General features: G+C 37.6%; 1 protein-coding gene across 1 annotated transcript; it reads left to right on the top strand.

Moving 5' to 3' along the window:
* The first annotated feature begins 1,799 nt into the window (after nucleotides 1–1,799).
* On the top strand, nucleotides 1,800–21,729 carry LOC111501809 (uncharacterized). The gene is made up of 8 exons (XM_074173119.1): nucleotides 1,800–1,928; nucleotides 1,983–2,279; nucleotides 3,616–4,021; nucleotides 4,179–4,961; nucleotides 7,765–8,026; nucleotides 15,501–15,732; nucleotides 17,326–17,907; nucleotides 21,492–21,729. Exons 1-8 carry the CDS (start codon nucleotides 1,925–1,927, stop codon nucleotides 21,680–21,682), a joined length of 2,757 nt encoding a protein of 918 aa, XP_074029220.1. The 5' UTR covers nucleotides 1,800–1,924; the 3' UTR covers nucleotides 21,683–21,729.
* The last annotated feature ends 228 nt before the right edge of the window (nucleotides 21,730–21,957 follow it).

Raw genomic sequence — 21,957 nt, 5'->3', positions numbered from 1 at the left:
AACAATCTTCGGTCATACCTCCCTGGCGTCTAGCAAGAAAAAGGACGGTTGAAATGATCAATTTTTTGACGTTAATTTTGGCATAACTTCTGATCCGCTCGTAAAGTACTTTTCTGACAAAGTTCGAATATAATAATAAGTTTATTCATGACTTTTTATAATATATACATCGGTAATAAACAAACTTCCAAATAAACTTGAGAAGTGAAACTTGTGCCACGGTAAGTCATAAAAAAAGATACATCTTCACAAATAACGAATACATAAATTTAAATAATGTGCCTAATAACAATATATGAATTAAATAAAATTATTCAGAAATGTAGTTGATGAAATGTATGTCATGATTTATTGAAATTCATTATATCATGAAAAAAAATCGTGAAGTCCCTATTATCCATTCTTTAATTTTATTTTTATATGAAAAAAAGATTTGGAATATTTTATATAATGAGGCAGCTTATCAAAAATACAAGGAATTATATACTTGTAATTTTTTTTGAGACATCGTTTTCTTCACTCTATTTTTTAAAGAATATGTTAATTTATTTCTTGTATCATACTCATTATTATTATATTGAACATTTAATTTATTTTTAAACATATAAATCAAAAGATTATAAAAATATAATTGACATATAATATCTAATACTAATTTTGAAAGGATGTTTGTTCACTTGAAAAATTACTTTGTAGTAAATGTTCAAGAGGTAGCAAAAACGTATGAGAATTTCTAGAACTTCAACTAGCGTTTCCTAATATGACTAATAACCAGTCCGTGTAAAGCTTATTGTTAAATCATCTAAAAATGGAAATTTTAACAGGTAATGATCGACTGTATTGTCAAACATGCGCCAAACTAACTGTTAAAAGGAAACAAGTATAGCTGAGGCACCAGTCAATCTAATAATAACACTGATGATCTTCAAACATGACTCAACCTCTGATGGAAGCACCAAATTCTTACGAAGGTTCGAAATAGATGAACATTTCAATCTAGCAGACCACTGTTATAATATTCATGCAGTCATTGTTCACTGTGGTTCTGGCGTTGAATCTGGTCATTATTACGCCTTGGACAAAGATGAAACGGACTGGTTTACCTAAGTTTGACGATAGTCGTATATCTAAGTGTTCTGGCGATGTATTTAATTTATTGGAGCCTCTGGAGACACCCTACATTTTGTTTTATGAAAGAGAGGGCGTTGGCAGATCGAGATCTTCAGATGATGTGGTGCTGCAGGTTTTTCCGGGTTTTCCTGCAGCTGAAAAAGCAAATGCGCCACTGGAATCAATGAAGTCGCCCCGAAGCGCCAATTAATTTTTGTTGTTTTATAATTTAATGATTTGTATTGAAAAGTTACTACAGAAGTGTATTGTGAGTAAATTAATAGAATCGTCACTTATTGATTTCTATTTTGCAAATAACTTTGCCAAAAATTAGAATTGTTCACCGTATCAAAAACTTTAGCTAAATTAAGAAAAACAGATAAAGTTGGTATTTTGTCATCAAATGATTGATATATGCGAAATTCCTATTAGGTACAATTGAAAGAAAATAAAACTTCAATGACATAAAAAATAATGAAAAAAATGTACAAATCAGGTCGCCGTTTTTGCTTAGTAGACGTTGGCAACAAAACGCCGGTATTGCATAATATACGTTGGCAACAAAGCGCTGCTGTTATTGCATAATATACGTTGACAGCAAGGCACCGTTATTGCATAGTAGACGTTGGCAACAAAACAACATATGAGACACTTCTTTGTGATGAAGCTGTCAAAAAATGTCATTACCTTATATTCTTTCTGACACATGTCATTTGAGAAAAATGTCAGTGTCAATAAATTTACCGCAAATTCAGGTGCCTCCATTTTCGAATCAAAATTCAAATCATGTGATTACTTATAATCAAATATCAAAATGGGTACTGAGAACAAATTAAAAATTAGGCAAAGTGTTGAAATGATTCTGTTTGCAGATATCAAAATTCATTTGGAAAAGAGCGATTATATTAATCATCGCAAAGATTTGATGAAGAATCTAGAAATTCCCAGATTATCAGAAGCCAATGGAACATTGGGCGAACCTCTCGCGAAAATAGTTTTCGATGAATGCGACACTGCTCTGAAAGTTGCCTTTGGATTAGAACCCCCGCTGAAAGGGGCGCTAGGTGACTTGTGGGTTTCCCCGAGCAATTTATTAATTGGAAAAATAGCTTTGACGCCACCTCATACCCGAAAACATATCCAGGCTCTCACCCATGAAGGAATACTTAGTAATATACACTATATTTCACCTAAGTTTTTGTTCCAAAAATCTCCTGAATGTTATATTTTGATCTTTTCAAGAACCCGACATCAAAACTATTCGAAAATACGATACAGAAAGATTCAAAACGTTAGGAATTTGAGCATTATAGAGAATCATTGTTAGCATTTATCATTCATAACACATGGACTGAAAAGTCCCAGGCCTAAGAAAGAAAACGCATTTCTTTGTTCAAAGTTGCTGTATTCATCAACGTAATCCCCACAATCATTCCAGCCCGCTCTGAGTTTCAGCCATATCAGGGAAAAGTCGCTGGAGATCAGATCTGGAGAGTACGGTGGATGCGAAAGGAATTCGAAGCCCAGAGTGTCTCTTCACTCAGATGACAATCGTTTTGATTCCAGAGCGAAGTGATGAATCCATATTTCATTCATTGTCACATATCGACGCAAAAATTCCGGTTTGTTATGTTTAAACATGGCCTAACACTCCTCAGAATCATCAAGACGTTCTTGTTTTTGGTCATCAGTGAGCTCGCGCGATACCTATTTCGAACAGAGCTTTCTCATAGTCAAATGCTCATGGAATATAAAGGCAACACTTTCTTTTGATATCTTTACAATGTCGGCTAACTCCCCAACTTCACTTTTGGATAATTCAAAACTATTTTGTGGATTTTTTTGTTCTCTGGTGTTACTGCCTAATTTGGACGTCCACTATATAGGTACTAGAGAAAATAGCTCAAAGGGGTTCAAATCTCTCACTAACTCAACTTCTCCGCTCTTATTTGGATCAGAGAACCAATGTTGTTTTTTATAATGGATTTGCGTCTGCACCATACTTATCACCATCCGGTGTGCCACAAGGCTCGAATCTGGGAACCCCTGCTTTTCCTCATCTTCATAAATGATCTCACCTTCGAGCTTTCGTGTGGCAACTTACTTCTTGCATACGACTTGAAGATCTTCTCATCTATCACAAGTTCAGAGAGCTCTCGTACCTCCAGTCTCAATTAGACCTGATAGATAACTGGTATCAAATCAATAAATTGGCAATGAATGTTAAAAAGTGCAAAGTTTGCTCTTTTTCACGTAATGGCAATATTTTTGAGTATTTTTATACTATCGTCGATGAAATGCTCCTTCGGGAAGAAGCTGTCAAAGATCTAGGGGTGACGTTCAACAGCAGCTTGACATTTGTTGGCCACACCAATACTGTTACGGCATCGTTTGCTCAAAGTTAGAGTATGCTACTTTGATTTGGTATCCTCTCTATAATGTTTTTCTTTTCTTCTTTCTTTTCTTTTCAAAAACTCACTATGATAAACCCTAATTCCTTTTAAGATATCGGCACTGGAATCGAGAAAAAATTCCTCAACGAGATGACAATGGACAAAAATACTGCACTGGCTAATCAGGAGAAAAGACTCCTCGACTCTTTCCACGATAGCATCATAGCGGAAATAAAAGACGTCGAAGCTAGAGAACGAGCGGCCTGCCAAAGAGAGATAGAACGAATAACACAGGAGTTCGAAATTCACCTCGTTGAAGAGTTGCAAGCGTTAGAGTCAAAATTAAGGAAAGAATACGAATCTTCGGCTGGGAGACAGGAACAGACCTTGAAGGAAAAATGGGAGGGTAAACTTAATATGGAAGTGACGACAACCGTTAGAAAAATGACGGAACAGTTTTTGAGAGAACTTGCCAGACAGGAGAGGGTTATGATGGAACATTTCAAGATAGAATTGAGGTATGAGATATTATTTGCATTCATATATACTTACAATTCTGCTGAAATCATCAACAAAATTGTACTGCACAGGCACCGCTCTGAGAGCGCCTTACTGATTTTCCTGTAGGCCTTGTACTCTTTCATCGTAACATTCTCATACGTTCTGCGATTTCAGGAAAAGTGAAATAAAGCGTCAATTCGACCTCTCGCAACAACAGTCAATCTACAGCTCAAACGTGAAACAACTGAGACATGTACTGGAATGCAAAAACATCGCCAACATGATGTACATACTGTGCATGGAAAGAAGGAAGTGTTGCAAGGAAAAAACGGAAATAGAAGAACTATACAATACCAAAATCAACGAACTGGGTAGTGTGATATCTCAAAAGGATATTGAGCTACTGGAACTGAAGGAGCAAGTGAAGAAACACATCAAAGAAGTTCAACTGAGAGAAACTTGCATTCTAGGGGTGATCAAGCAGTTCCAGAAGTTCATCAACTTCGCCCTGAGATCAGCGCCAACGCAAGCCGAGTTCTTGTTATCCATCGAAAAGATGCTAGTGTTTGAGCTAACTGACGCCATCTTGAAAGCAGACGTGCCCACTTTGGAACCGTGTGAAAGATTCGTATCTTGGAAAACCCCTACAAATACTGACAAGGAGGAAACTGCAGACCTGGAAATCAAAGACTACCACAATTGTTTCAAAGAACTTCCGCCTGTCCTCAAAGAAGACGACGACCGGTTTCTACCCGCATTCACCTTCAGGGACAAGCTTTATGTACGAGAGGATTTCCGTAACATGCTCTCACAAGGGATCGAGATGAGCCAAAGTAACGAGCTTTGGACTCCCGAGGTGCAAGTCCTGATGAATACTTTGAAAAGGTCCGTTCGTAGCAGGCAGAATCTTGACAAAATCGTTCCACAGAAAACTCGGGACGTTAGTGAACACGGAATGTAAGTATACTTAAAAAGACTAGCCTCAAAACTGTAAGGTCCAGTCAATGGGTGCTCAAAAGAGGAGTATAGAAAACATAAAATATGCGAAAGTTTTTGACTTTAGTCTTGTGAAATTGTGAGTAATCATTTTCAAAACATAGGCGACATACACTGTCTTCCGACAGTCCGAGTCTCTGTTAGACATCGTAGTTCATCCCTACTGTAGCCCAACAACTGTTTGGTATCAAGCTTCGAGTGGTGAATAAATGCCTTGGAGTGTGCCAATGACAGGTTCTGGTCTGATGAAGCTGCTTGCAGCACCCTCCTTTGCAAGGAAGTCAGCAGCCTTATTGCTTTCCAGGCCAGTATGGCGAGGAGCCCAAACCAGAGACGATCTATTAAGCCTTCCTATCGAGGAGAGTCGTTTTTGGCAATTTGCTACCAATTTAGAAGTTGCTCGGAGCTAAGATCTTTCAATGCCGCTTGACTGTCCGAGAATATTTTTATTGACTTGTGTATGAGGTTGGATTCTTTCAACCTCTCCGCATTCAATTCAATAGCGTAAATTTCTGCTTGAAATAAAGTCGCTTAGGTTCCTAGGCAGGTTGATATCTCTGTCCTGGGTCTGCGACTGAAAACACCTGCACCAGAACCTGAAGGTGTTTTTGATTCATCTGTGAACCAACAGCTATCTGCTCTTAATATTTCCTTCTCCCGGAGGATCCAGTCCTCTCTGCTCAGAAACAGTACTTTAAGGCAGTTCGTAGTTGACAGTTGGAGGTATAATATAAAGTCAGAGGTCATTTTCAAAATGCTGTGACTTCCAGTATCAACCAACAGTCTGTTGCACTCTGCATTAAATTAATTTGTGCAATTGGCAATGTGCACAAGTCTATATGCAGTCCATCTAGCCTCTCTCTCCAGAAAACTGTGGAGAGGAGGTAGATCTAGAAAGATCTCCATGGCCGCTGGCAGTGTGGTACTGAAGGCACCACTGATGGCCAGACTAGCCGGTCTCTGTAAGTCAGAGAGCTTCGCCTGGGCCGTTTTCTGTAAAGCCTTCGGCCACCAGACAATTGCACCATAAGTGATCATTGGTCTGACAATCATCACATAAATCCAATGGATTTGTTTGAGACCTAAACCCCAAGTTTACCACACATTCTTCATCATGTCCATAGGGACAGTCTGGCTTTGTGTAAAACTTTTTCCAAGTGAGCGTTCCAGGTGACAATGCCAAGATATTTCACCTCCGTTCCAAATGGAATGACCTCACCATTGAAGGAAAGTGGCGGTAGATCTTCCAATTTTCTCCTCCTAGTGAAGAGGATTATCACAGTTTTGCTGGGGTTGACAGACATCTACTCCCTCAGGCACCAACTGTGAACAACGTTCATCGTGCTTTGGAGGATATTACAAGCTAACAAGGTAACCCTGAACCTAATGACCTCGCCTTGAAGAGTCGTAGTTGCAGTTCTATTTACCCGCATGACATAGATCCAGTTATGGTCGATTCTATACCTTTCCTAGCCAGCATTTAAGGCTGATTGGTCGTACCGATTTAGGGGGTGGGTCTTTTTGACCCACTTTAAGTATATATATATACCACCCTTGCTGCCAATCAACTGGGTGGTATATAGTTCCAAACCAGAACAACTCTAGAATTTCTTGTATAAAATTTGTTTTTCGGATGAATGTACGTTTAGTTTGAATGGAGAGGTGAATCGGCCAAATTATCGATATTGAAGTGATACGAATCCTCGTTTATACTGTCAAGTTCATACCCACCGACCTCAAAAACTGAATGTTTGGGCAGGAATTTTAGGTGACCACATCATAGGACCTTTTTTTTCGATGATGATTTGACTAGTGATGAATATTTGGATATGTTGGAGAATCGAATAATACCGTGCATCAATAGAGCGACCGAGGAGAATCTAAATTTATTCGAAAGCATTATGCAGCTCCTGTGCGACAATTTTTTGATGATAATTTTCCTGGTCGCTGGATTGGCAGAAGAGGTCTTACAGAATGGCCACCAAGGTCTCCGGATCTCACACCTGTAGATTTATTTCTTTTGGGTCATTTGAAGCCTAAAGTGTATGAGATAAAATCAACGACATTAAAAGATTTGAGAGAGAATATCATGAGTCATTGCAGAGAAATAACTCCCGAGATTCTCAACCATGTGAGAGCGGCAATGGAAGCTGTTTTGTACCATTGTGTGGAAATTGGTGAAAACGTTTTTGAACATTTACTATGGAAAATGTTTCCTTCTCATTGTCCAGTCATCAGATTTTGATTCAAGAATTGATAAAAAAACCTTTTTTCGATTTTTTTCTTCCATATTCGTCTCTAGAACGAATATTTCAAAATGTGGCCTCCTGTATAACTGTTGACCTGTTTTTTCCTGCAAATAATGGTTTCAAAAGTTATTTAGGGTGGCTCGTTTTCAACTCGAATAATTTGTAGCTCCCAAACCATAAGCTTGTTTTATACTTTGTTAAAATCTGCCCATCATGGAGCATCTGATGATGCGAAACAATATAGGGTGATCCGTCTGAAAAAAATTGGTGAGATGCTCTGGGGGTGCGATAGGGAAAGTAACATCAAATGTCAATATGTCAAAATGTGTCCCCCTGTATACTATTGTTGACGTGTTTTTTTATTTTTCCTAAAAATAATGTTACCAAAAGTTGTTGAGGGTTGCTCGTTTTAAATAGAATGCACTGTATAGTAATTAGCTGAATAATGGAAGTTTAATGTGACACACACTGTATGCATTGACTGTATTGATATATGAAACTGTTCTCTGTTGAAGGTATGCCAAACCTCATTCTGTCATCCAATTCAAAATAGCGGGCCAACCATTACTAGCCCCCGAGAAGCCGCATAAGAGGGTATCGGTCGATGACGAGAGCATTTCCTTGTCTCTCAGAAAAGCTATGTTAGATTCTGAGAGGCCCTCTATTCGAACTGCACAAGACTCCATCACGACCATAGATTTCTCAAAGGTTGGATCGGAGGAAAAAAAGAACCGTTTGCTGGGGGCTAGGAGTTCCTTAGAACTGATAATTAAAAAAGTAAGTATTGTGAATCACCCTGTATATTTTTTAATGTTCGTTCGGGGAATCGAATTAAGAATCGCCAGATATTTCAAAATACGATCAGAAGCTTTCTTTGCATATTTTTCGAATAGTTCAAGTTCCGAATTCGAAAAGTGTGTTGTATGAAATTTAATGTATAGAAAAATCAATCGCGAATGGGTCGGGTTAAAAAATCCTGTAGAGGATGTTATATTCCATACATAATGGCATCAATAGGTGGCATCAAACGAATAAAAAATTTCGATGATATCTCACGTACACTTTGTTTCATTTAAACTTAAATATAGGAAGTGCTTGCTGAATAACCAGGTAAGTCTATGCCGATAATGTACCACGAGCTGAACAGCAACAAAAAAGTGCACATTGTACTATTAGACATCTCGAAGGCCTTCGACAGTGTATGGTACGAAGGCCTTCTGCACAAATTAATTGCGTTCGACCTGCATCGGGGCCTGATCCGGTGGATTGGGTCTTTCCTGAAAGACAGAACATTTCAGGTTAGAGTAGAGGGCTCTCTGTCCGACAACAGAGATATCCTCGCTGGAGTGCCACAGGGAGCAGTGCTCTCTCCGACGCTGTACTCACTTTACACCATTGACCTTCCGAGGCCCGAGCATGTGAAGATATCTCTATACGCTGATGTCACGGCTCTCCTCTCATCTTCCATGGGTCGAGAGCTCGGTGTCGTCTACATGCAACGTGCATTGGACGACCTCGAGCGCTGGAAGATCCGAGTGAATCCGGACAAGACTCAGACGATAACCATGGGAAGATTGCTATCTTCTCCTGCCAGAAAAGTAAGAATCTCTGGAAGGGAGATTGACTGGCAAGCGCGGGTAAAGTACCTCGACCTTCTAATAGACCGTAGGCTCACTTGGAACCCGCACATTACTACATGGATCAATAAGTCCCGAGACTAACCCAGAGATGGCGCTCTTAGTAAACCAGTAACCACGTCTTTCTAGAGTACTAACCTTTGCTTGAAACGTGTCGAAATTTTAAGTCGATCGGACCAGAAACAGCTGAGTTATCGAGGTTAGAGTAAAGTCGTTTTGTAGTTTGTTTAAAAAATGGAAAAAACCGAGTTTCGTGTTCTGATAAAACATTGTTTTTTAATGGGTAAAAACACCGTGCAAGCGAAAGAATGGATTGAAAAATGTTACCCGGACTCTTGTCCATCAAAAGCAACGATTTGTCGGTGGTTTGCCGAGTTTAAACGTGGTCGTACCGACACAAATGACGCAGAACGCTCGGGTAGACCTGTGGAAGCTGTTACACCGGAAAATGTGAGTGAAGTGACAAAAATTGTAATGAAAGATCGTAAAGTGAAGCTCCGTGAGATTGCTGAGATGACACAGATATCATATGGAAGTGTATTTACTATCCTTCATGAAAAATTGAGCATGAAAAAGGTTTTTCCTAAGTGGGTGCCGCGATTGCTTTCGATGGAACAAAAACAGCAACGAGTCGATGATTCAGAAAGCTGTTTATCGCTATTTACTCGCAACAAAAAAGATTTCTTGCGTCATTACGTGACCATGGACGAAACATGGATACATCACTACACTCCAGAGTCAAAGCGGCAGTCATCTGAGTGGCGCACAGCTGGCGAAAGCCGTCTGAAACGTCCGAAAACGCAGCAGTCAGCTGGCAAAGTGATGGCGTCAGTTTTTTGGGATGCGCATGGCATGATTTTCATTGACTACCTAGAAAAAGGTAAATCGATCAACAGTGATTATTATATTGACTTACTGGTACGTTTGAAGGAGGAAATCGCAAAAAAACGACCGCACATGCAGAGAAAAAAAATCCTTTTTCACCAAGACAATGCACCTTGCCACAGGTCGATGAAAACAATGGCAAAATTAAACGAATTGGGCTTTGATCTGCTTCCCCACCCCCCATACTCACCAGATTTAGCCCCCAGTGACTACTGGCTCTTTGCTGATCTTAAAAAAATGCTCCAGGGAAAAAGATTTGGCTCAAATGAGGAGGTCATCGCTGAAACTGAAACTTATTTTGAAGCGAAAGATACATTTTTTTATAAACATGGTATTGAAAAATTGGAAAAGCGTTGGAACCATTGTATCACCCTAAAAGGAGATTATGTTGATGAATAAAAAAAAATTTGTAAAAAAAATGTTGTTTTCATTGTTAGTCTCGGGACTTATTGATCCATGTGTTATGTGCGTTAAATCAAAGATCGAGGGTCGGATAGCTAGTCTGTACCCTGTGATCAATAAGAAATCAAAAATGAGCTTAAAGAACAAAAGTACCATTACAATACGATGTTCAAGCCTGTCATCATGTATGCTTCAGGCGTCTGGGGACAAGCGGCTATGTACAATATGTCCACTCTGGGGATATACAAAACAAGTTAATGAGGATGATTGTGAATGCTCCTTGGTTCGTGCGGAATGAATCCATCCGCAGAGATTTGAAGTTGTCTTCCATTCGGCAGTCCATTAAGTCGAGGAATCGGCGAGTTTTTGAAGGTGCGGAAACTCAAAAAAACCCGTAAGTCGAGGAAGGTATAGATCATGCTGTAGACGACCCCTCCCGATATAGAAGGCTCCGACACTCTGTCGAATGAGGCCCTCATGTCCCCCGTTAAAAGGATGAACAGATCTTTCATCTATCCCACCCCAGCCAGGTAGGGGTACCTACCCCGTGAAGGGCGGCACTGATATCTGAGGACTTCATGCCGTCAAATCCCCTCAGTCATGAACCCATTTGTCCTTCTTTGACAAATAATCAGCTAAAAGGGTAAGAGAGCTGTACTCCAACCTGTCTCAGAGTTGAGTCGAAAGTTAAAAAAAAGTTGAGCCCGAAAGAAGCCTTCAAACTTCTTATTCATTTCAACAAATGTGAGTTAACCCTGAAGACAACATGTGGGTAAATCGAAAGAGGACAGGGATATTTGGAAGGGACAGTGGAAGTTGCGACATTGTTAGTTTCTACAGTAGTAGAAATAGTAGATTCACGGTAATTGTTTGAGTAATTTTTTAGTAGCAGTCTTTGTTTACGTATTCAAAAAAAAACTTTATTGTGGCAACACGTGTTTTGCCTTACAATGGCTTCAATAGTTAGAGTTTTTCTAGTCTTATAATGACCTCGGTTAAAAGTTGGAAAAATGCCTCAAGAGAATTTGAAAAAAGATAAATTGATAGTGAAAAGCATTTTTAAAAACAAGCTTTAATTTACATATTCGAAATAAAAAAAATAAGTATAATTGCAATGAAACCCATCGTTTTCTTAACAATATATACAGTGTGTCAATTTTAAAACTTAAAATGGGCTATATCTCACGAACGAAAGCTGACATCGGAAAATGCTTGAAACTGTTTCTAGGATAGTAAAGGGGGAACTAAAATAACATGAAAGAGAACCCACCCCCATCAACCCCCTAGGCCCCACCCACCAAAACACAAAAAGTTCAAATTGCAAACCCCTACGTGTGACGCATCATTGAAAAGACTATAAAAAATGCTATCCAATGGTATGAATAATGGTTGTACAGGGTGAAGCAATAATTGTGAAACTTTGGCTTAAATGGAATATTTGATGAGGTTTTTGTTGAACTATAAATTCATTAAAAATGTCAATTAAGTAAATGTTCAAAGTAGATTCCGTTGTTTTTTAAACAATAATACAGCCTATTGTCAAAGTCTGCACGAACTTTAATATCAGCCGTCTTACTATGACTTTTTTAATTTGCCGTTTTTGCAAAACAAGTTGGAAAGATCTGTTTTTTGGGTTCCGTCGGAGTCAATAATTTTTGGTTTGTTTGAGACTTTTAAATGTCATTAGTTTTCATCATTTGAACGTTCTGTAGTCATTCAGCTGTAGTTGCCACGGTGGTTTACAGTATACCTGAGCGCGTGGACATAATTGTCATATTTGCCTCCCAGAACCAGTGTTGTTTAAAAACAGCTCAAATATTTCATGAAAGGAAGTCACATGTACGTCCGCGATTTAGTTGAAAAGTTTAGAGAAACGGGATCAGTGCAAAATATAAAAAGGGATGCCCCAAGATTACTGAATGAAGCAAACTAAATTGAGGTCCTTGGAAATTTTGCAATGGAGCCTACTGCATCAACACGTCAAGTATCTGCAGTGACAGGATTTTCACATGAGTCGGTTAGAAAGGTGTTGAAATTACATAAGTTTCAACCGTACAAAACACACATTCTTCAAGAACTAGGCGATGATGATCCAGACCGACGAATTGAGATTTGTGAACTCATGACTGAAAGAATTCGCGTTGAACCGAGAATGTTAAAAAATATTTGCTTCATTGATGAATGTACTTTTATGCCGAATGGTAATGTAAATAAACAAAACTGTCGGTACTGGAGTGATGCGAACCTGCATCGATTCAGAGGTCACACTCAATATCCTGAAAAACTGAATGGACTGAATGTACATTAGGCGATGCTATAATTGGTCCCTTGTTCATACCAGGCAATTTAAGTAGCGATATTTATCTCGATATGCTGGAAAACACCATCGAACACACACCATCGAAGTGTGTGAATTCTGTCGATAGCTTTTGCTATATATGTGGTGAAATAACATTTAAGGCTCAGAAACGTAAAATGACACCTATCGTTAAGACAGCCTATGAACATTATTTTGGTGTGAAAGTTGGGGACCAAGATAAATCATGGGCTCCTCATATATGTTGTAATTCTTGTTCCGTCATATTGCGAGAGTGGCTGAAAAATAAAAACCGGGCAATGGCTTTTGCAGTACCTATGGTTTGGCGTGAGCCTACCAATCATACAGACGACTGTTATTTCTGCTTAACTCCTCCCATTAAGCAAGGTTTATCTATGAAGAAAAGAGGAACGGTTAAATACCCTAATCTCCCATCTGCTCTTCGGCCTGTACCACACTCAGACAATTTGCCAGTCCCTTCTCCACCCCAAAACTATGAAATTTTAGAGGAAGGTGATGAAGACTGTTTAGAAGGAGCAACCCATCCTTCTACATCCTATGACCCTGATTTTGAGGTAAGCGATATGTCTAGTGATCCGCACAGAATTAGTCAAGCAGAGTTGAGTGACCTTATAAGAGATCTTCGCTTGTCTAAGGAAAAGGCTGAGCTGTTAGGGTCAAGACTACAACAGTGGAATCTTCTAAAACATGATGTGAAAATATCTCAGTACAGACAGCGTCAAAAAGATTTGCTTCCTTTTTTTGAGAAAAAAGAAAACCTCGTAGTTTGTTCTGATGTTAATGGTTTGATGGACTGCTTGAATTTGGATCACACTCCATCTGAATGGAGACTGTTTATAGACTCTTCAAAACTAAGCTTAAAAGCTGTACTTCTGCATAATGGAAATCAGCTACCCTCTATTCCTATAGGTCATGCAGTTGACATGAAGGAAACGTATATAAATATGAAAACACTTCTCCAATCAATCAAATATGAACAACACAAGTGGCACATCTGTGGTGATCTGAAAGTCATTGCTAGACTCCTAGGAATGCAATTAGGGTTCACCAAGTACTGTTGTTTTTTGTCTGTGGGACAGTCGGGATAGAAAATCTCACTATAAAAAAATGAACTGGCCTACACGAGACCTAAACCCTAATGAGAAAAATGTAGTTTACGAGCCTCTTGTAGATCCTAAGGATGTTCTCCTTCCCCCATTACATATTAAGTTGGGACTAATGAAAAACTTTGTGAAGGCCATGGACCAGAAAGGACAAGCTTTTAAGTACTTGAGAGCAAAGTTTCCCAGGTTGAGTGATGCTAAAGTCAAGGAAGGCATCTTTATTGGGCCTCAAATCCGTGAAATCGTAAATGATCCTGCTTTTGACATGATTTTAACAGGAAATAAAAAAAGAGCCTGGGAAGCCTTTAAGGGGGTTGTACATGGGTTTTTAGGTAACAAAAGAGATGATAACTTCACAGCATTGGTTAAAGAGCTTCTTCAAGCTTACCACCAACTTGGATGCAACATGTCCTTAAAAATTCATTTTCTTCACTCTCATCTTAATTTCTTCCCACAAAACTGTGGAGCTGTGAGTGACGAACATGGAGAAAGATTCCATCAAGACATTGCCTTAATGGAACAGAGATATCAGGGCCGTTGGAATGAAGCAATGCTTGCAGACTACTGCTGGTCTGTGTGTAGGGATGCTCCAGAAGTGTTTTATAAAAGACAAGCTAAACGACAGCGATCTTACAATGAATCGGATGGACTTAATTGAAATTTGGTGGTACAAACTTCTTTTATTTGTCAAAACACTAAGAATAATGGTTTTTTTATTAATTTTGTACTTAAAATATTCTAAAAGAAACATAACAATATTGTTTTATGTACTTTCACTTTTCACGTATAGTATAACTACTCTTTAAGATTAAGTACTGTGTATCTCAAAAACCAGAGCTAATAAAAATTTTTCATTGTTATTTTCGTTTTTATCACCCCAAAATTAGTAGAAATTGACTAATTTAGTGTAGGAAACATTCAAAAAATATTTTTTTGTTGTGTTGTGTTATCCGTCAAATGGACTGGAAGGAGATATCCCATTGAGTGGCCACCGAGGTCACCAGACTTGGCACCACCTGACTTTTTTCTGTGGGGTAACGTCAAGTCAGTTGTTTATAAAACTCAACCTGCGTCACATGGGGAATTGCGAGAAAGAATTACGCAAGCATGTCGCGCCATTATTAGAACAACATTTGACAAAGTTCGTGTAGAATTTGAAAATAGGATGTACTATTGTTTACAAAACAACGGAACCCACTTTGAACATTTACTTAATTGACATTTTTAATAAATTTGCAGTTCAACAAAAACCTCATTAAATATTCCATTTAAGCCAAAGTTTCAAAAGTATTGCTTCACCCTGTACAATTATTATTTATACCATTGGATAGCATTTTTATAGTTTTTTCAAGTAGGGGTTTGCAATTTAAACTTTTTGTGTTTTGGTGGGTGGGGCCTAGGGGATGGGGGTGAGTTCTCTTTCATGTCACTTTAGTTCCCCCTTACTATCCTAGAAACGGTTTCAAGCATTTTTCGACATCAGTTTTCATTTGTAGCACATTGTTTTAAAATTGACACAATGTATGATATGAAGCTTGTCGCTGTTCAATAACTCCAGAATATTTTAAAGAACAGCCGGTAGCCGGTTGCGTTAAGGTGGGTGATTTGGTCACTAAATCGACCGCTGTGTAAACCGGTGGTTCGAACCGCATGGCCGGACGATCTATTTTCACTTGCTATCGTCCAACCCGTCTTAGGAATCACATGTACAAGGTAAGACCTCGTTAGTCCTTAGCTCGCACAAGTTTCGACTTTTTAGAGTTAGGGTGCAAGAGCTGGTTAACGGAAAAACAGATTTCAAAACAAAAATCAAATGAATTAATCAGGCTATTTTCAATATAATGTATGCTATCGAAGTTGTACGGACTCTCTGTTTTTTTTTCAAGGGTTCGGTGAGGTATATTGGCAAAGGAGATCCAAATGATATCGAGGATCATGTAAGAAAGGGATCCTTGGATACAGATTATGAGACAGAATCGTTGACAGAGACATTCGAGGAACCTCAAAAAGAAACGCGCCTCAAGAAAAACTTAAGAGAGAGTTACGATTCTACAGCTTTAACCGTCGACTATTCAGAACGGAATGTAAATACTCCGTTTGAGTATAAAAACATTACAGGTAAGAAAGTGAAAAGAAAGTATATTATTCAACGAGTCATTTTTTGTGGAGGAAAATTCAGTTTTTTATCGACCTTTTTTGGGTATTTGTTGCCTTCCACAATCTGAAAAATATAAAAATTATAATGGAGAAGGGCAAACTTTTTAGTTTACCCCGATAAGTTACTGCGTAAAAATCAAAGTATTCTTCACAAAGAAAAATCTTCTATTTATCAGTAACTTGTCGTATTTAACAATTTTGCCTATCAAAAAAATTGTTAAGAAATAATACAATATTTATCTTTACGTTTCGGGGGCCAAAATCTGCCTCCGTCTTCAGAAATGGACAAAAAAATTCTAATATATTGGCAGTCCAATATGACTGATGGACTGAGTTCTTACAGTACGTTCCTCGATAAGAAAGGGTATGAGAATAAAGTGCTAATTAGGTGCTCATTAGATATTTATAGTAAATCTAGATCCCATAATTCATATGGGGCTTATTTCCTCGATTTTTGAGGGTTATCGTTCTTAGGGGTGCGATAGCTGGTTAATGGAAAAAACATATTTCAAACATTTTTTTTTTCAATGGTGGTTATCGGGTCCATAAGCCCCATATGAATTATGGAATCTAGATCTACTATAAATATCTAATGAGCACCTTATTAGCACTTTATTCTCATACCCTTACTTATCGAGGAACGTACTGTAAGAACTCAGTCCATTAGTCATAGTGGTTTTCCATAATGCTCCATAGGCATTATAGAATCTACGTTTATTATTATTTATCTAGTGAGCACCTAATTAGCACTTTAATTTCTTGCCCTTATTCATTAAATAACGTACTATAAAAACTCAGTACATCAGTCATGGTGGTTTTTAGGTCCATGAGCCCCATAGGCATTAAAGAATCTAGTTTTACTATGAATATCTAGTGAGCACCTAATTAGCACTTTATTTCCACGCTTAGTTCATACCTGATAGAGCATTCGTCCTCGTTTTCGAAAGATCTGATTCTTAGATCTGTTGTTTAACGAAATTGGAAACTTTTGTTTATTAATTAGAAATATTTACGATCCTCACCGTTTAGCACTTAATTAGCACCTAATAGTGTTCCCTTAACATTCATTATTTTATTATTATTATTTTCATTGCGTTGCTAGCATCACATAATGCTAACAACGCAACTTTGAGTATTGAGTTGCGGTGTAAGTTACAGAGCACCTAATTTTTGACTTCGGTACCTAAAAAGCACCTAAAAAGTACCTAATTGGATAGTTTAAATCAATTGATACATATATGAAGATTTTTGAAAATTCAGTGTCAATTTATGGCATTGGGATCATTGAATGTATGTATATTTTCTTGCAGTTTGATCACCTATTCCTTCAAAGTTAAAAGTCCTCACTTTCCATTTCTCGAAAGATTTAATGTTGGGAAATTTTATTATTCTAATATTGTGGTAAATAAACGAATATTGGTTCTTGGTGAGATAAATCGGTTCTATCTGAATTTGTTAGTGAATGGTCTAATAAACTGAGACCGCTCACATTCAATATCCACTACCTCATAATGTGGGATTATCAATCACCCTATATATTGTGCATTGTTTCAGATGCCAGCGTCATTAGCGAAAAAATCTCTCCCGAATTAGTTCTTGACACTCGTGATTCCCTAATGCTACATCAAGTTAATCCAAGTAAAGAGCAAACGGATTTCACAATCAGCCCGCGAGACTCGATCGAAGTAGCAAAAAATTCGATAGAAGCGATAAAAGACTCCGTATCAACCGTGAAAAAAAAACCGTCCAAGTTGACCACTGCTAAAGACTCTGTAGAACTGCTCAGGCAATCCAAGCTGTACCTGAAAGAGCCGTCATGCATCAGAAAGGAACCATCCAAATCTAGATCAGTAGCGAGCTTTTCCAGCATGAAAGAGAGCTGTTGCGACAGATGCATCAAGCTGAAAGAAAGCACGGAAGTGCTGGACGGAGTGATTCGAAAGAAACCGCACAATGAGGAATCTTTCTCGGAAACCCGTTCAAACGTGAAAATTGCGCAAGTCGAAGTGATCAGCATCGACAGAGAACAGAATAAGTCAAATGTCTCGTTTCACCCCATGCCTATCGTTTACGAAGCTGTAAGCAATCAGACAAACGAGCTATCGAAGTTGTATCAGACGCCGACAAGGAGTATGGGTAAGTTTTTAATATTTAGGTGAAACCTGCAGTTTCGAAATATATTCTTTCTCATCTTCAGAAGTTTCCTACAAAACACAAGAACTATAGGAGAATCCCTGAGGCGCTCTAAGAGCGGTGCCTGTGCGAAAGTAGCGATTCACATTGGATTTGAATCGCTGGAGATTAAATCCATTTGGAAAAACGTTCCCAAGAAGTTTATTCCACATAAACACAGTTTTCCAAGTGAAAGAGTTCTTAAACAGTGAAGTTGGAGGTTTACTGAGTTGAACCTCAAAACGATGAACAGCCACAGTCTCTTTCACAGCTCTTGGTGAAATCAAATGTGCCAAGTCACTTGAATACTTCCCGTGAAAGTATCTATAGAAAAGAGACAAGTCCCCAACCTTTCATCGATGTTCCAGACAATAAAGGTTGCAGGTGATGTAAGCGTCTCCAATCAGAGGGATGGCTCTTTTCTGGATAATAATAATAATAGTAAATTGTTTATTGTTTGCCGATAAAATAATTACAGAACTGTAAAACTTAACCCAAAGAACACAGCAAAACAAAAGAGTTGTGTTAGGACAGTTGACAGATTCTTCCACACTTCCCTAAATAAAACAAAATATATAATGAATCATTAATGAAAATCTACCTAGTTATAATAAAGTGAGTACCTATAACCTATATAGATAATTAATACTCATATATACCACTAGTTAAACAAATATAACCGAAAATAACTAATACTCAAGATATACCACTGATTTAGAAAATATAAACTAAAAAGATGCATTTTATTCACTAGGTTATATCACTGGTGAGTCAACAAGATTTTTTTCTGTTTTTTTTGAAGGAATTCAGGAACAATGCAAAATCGGGAATATAGTAAAGAGGAAATTATAGCAATCTGATAAGAAAAGGAGGATTTAAATATTTCTTTATTATGCATTGGTATATCAATAAGATTCTTCCTCCTCAAGTTGAGATTATGAACATCTGTCCTGTATGTGCCTCTCCTGCACAGATATTCAGGTGTATCAGTTTTAAGGATTTTATAAAAAAACAACGTAAATGTAGTAAACGACGATTAGACGATTATAAATTAAACGTAGACATGAATTTTGTACCTTTTGGATACGAAAGGCATCAGATTTCCAAAGAAAAGGACCATAAACTTTATCACAATGGTTGAAATGTGATAAAACCATCGAGTCAGATAACATTTTTTTTAAATTCATTTCATTTCGATGAGGATATAACAATTTCAGAGCTGCGTATGCCGTTTTCAGTTTAGAAGTATCATGTTTGTCGAATCGCAATTTTGAGTCAACAATAGATTAAAAAGCGGACAAATTAATTTGCAGGTAGTGGTTCCACTAGTTAATTACCAAAAATCAATTAGGATAATCATCATTTAACAAACAAAGTCCACATCAGACCAAAAAAATGTAGGTATATAAACAGCTTTCTGGAGACCTTTTGAAACAAATGATAACATTACGTGAGAGGGTCAATCGATAGGGATCCGAATTTGAAAATAAGGACTTACATGTTCAAGTTCGGCGAGTAATTTCAAATATTCATGAATGCCTGAAGAAGGAAAAGTGTCACACTTCACAGAATGCTATTGTGAATGGAATATGCGAGTTAACGAAACTATCTTGTTTGACAGTTTTTCGAGTCATTAAAATAGGGGATGTCGTTGACCATGCAATGAAACGAAAACAAAGAAATAAAACATTCGCAAACTTATTGTATAAGTTGATTGTATAAGTTTGAGAATGTCCATATAGGACGAAACTGCAGTAACGTTAGTTACAAATAAAAGTGGTAAAAAACATAGTAATTTTCATTTCTCTTTTCATCATGATCTCCTACCATGTAGTAACGGCTACATCCATCAATTTATTGAAGTCAAGATCTTCACATACTACAAAATGGCGGAACATTTAATACTTTCCTGAAGACAAACACATTAATATCAATATTTCTAGAAATATTCCTTTTTATCTGCCATATGGCAATTCCAACAACCTGATAAGGTTTGTTAAGTTATATTTTGTTTCTAAAAATGTCAAAAAATGTCAGTACGACAATGAGCATCATTGTTCAGTTAGAATATTCTCATTTAGTTTTCGGTTTCACTAGTAGAAAGGTACCACGTCAACAATCTCTAAAATGGTCAATTATCGTTCATTGGAAGAAAAAATTGAGGCGATTTTTATTTACGGTGCGACGCGTAAATTTCACGAGACCGAAAGGAGTTTTAATGAACGTTTTCCGAATCGTCCTATCTGTAGAATTTATTTGAGGGAACTTGTATCCAAATTCACAACTACCGGTAGTGTACATAACAAAAAGCCCCCAGGTCATCCGTCCATTCCGGAAGAACAGCAAGTGCAAATAATTGGTGAGATGGTAGTAAATCCTGAACAGTCTACTTATTCCGTCGCGAATGTTTATGAGGTGTCTCCTACTGTGTGGAGACTTTTGAAGAGGAATAGGTATCATCCATACAAAATTAAAATGGTATACCAATTAACTGAAGATGACCCTGATCGAAGAACAGAATTCTGCGAAATCATGACGGAAACCATTGCAAGGCATCCTACCTATATCCACAATATTTGTTTTAGTGACGAATGTACATTTTTTTTTAACGGCAATGTTCACAGACAAAATTACCGTTATTGGAGTGACACCAACCCCCACGTTTTCCGGGAAACACATACCCAATATCCAGAAAAAATTAACGTTTGGACAGGAATATTGGGAAACCATATTGTAGGACCTCTATTTATTGATCAAAAGTTAACAGGGAAACTATATTTGAATATGCTGGAAACTACTGTTGACTGTGAATCCTAATGAATTCGATATGGATATTGTTTTCCAACAAGATGAAGAATACCACATTGCTACAGACAAGTGAGAGAATATTTGGATACTACTTTTCCCAGTCATTGGATTGGCCATCTAGGTCCTACAGAATGGCCAGACCGCTCGCCAGATTTGACACCTTTCGATTTTTTTATGGGGCTATTTGAAGCCCCGAAAGTGAACCTGCTTCAATATTGGATATACGGTAAAGAATAATAAATATTTGTAGAGATATTGACGTTACTGTGTTCGAAAATGTTCGGCGTAAAATATCGGATAGGCTGTTCATATGCCAAGAAGTTCAAGGCAACCATTTCGAGCATCTTCTGAACTGACCTCAAGCTTATTACCTCATATTATGTAGTTAAATGTCAATGTATTTAGGCAATTATTAAAAGTGTCGCCATTTTGTAGTAGTTGAAGATATTGACTTTATATTCTAGGGTTGTGAAGCATTTGTCAGGAGCTTCAAAAAGACCCCCCTTTCCATTCAATGTTTTATCCCAGATGGCATCTTGAAAGTTTTATTTGTCAATTTCACTTCAACATAAAGCATTCATGCATTAATTTCATTATCCCAAATTTCAATTTTTTGAGTTGACCCGTTCCAAAAAATAAAGGGGGGGGGACATTAAAGAAATGCACTGTAAATTCATCTCAAAAAATAATCCCTCCAGTTATATGGAATAATTAAGGATTCTAATAAATTCATTTTTCAGGTAAAAATCAGAAACCTGTCAAAGATAAATTCAGATCACTTCCCCAAGCTGTTAAAATTGTTGGAGAAACTAAAGGTAAAGAATCCCTGCAGAACAAGGACGAATTCACTGTGGACAGGATATATTCGTTCATATCCATGATAAAAGAGCATCCAAATCTAATTAAAACATTCACAGCATGTAGGAGATGAATTGTATGGTTTTTTTCTGTTGAATAAAGTGTAATATGACTATGCCATGATGTTGTTTCATACTATTATATTCTACTCAAAATCTTTGTCCATGAAAATCTTCAGATGATGTGGTGCTGCAGGTTTTACCGGGTTTTCCTGCAGCTGAAAAAGCAAATGCGCTACTGGATTCAATGAAGTCACCTCGGAGCGCCAATTAATTTTTGTTGTTGTTTTATGGTTTCATGATTTGCATTTTGGAAGTGTTGTTATTATACATTTGAATCTGTGAGTAA

Source organism: Leptinotarsa decemlineata, unplaced genomic scaffold, assembly GCF_025532065.1.
Source record: "Leptinotarsa decemlineata unplaced genomic scaffold, Ldec_3_MD MMD2_P_RNA_scaffold_12, whole genome shotgun sequence".
NCBI classification, from domain to species: Eukaryota; Metazoa; Arthropoda; class Insecta; order Coleoptera; family Chrysomelidae; genus Leptinotarsa; species Leptinotarsa decemlineata.
Note: the sequence above shows the minus strand (reverse complement) of the source record. Positions and strands in the feature narration are given on the sequence as shown.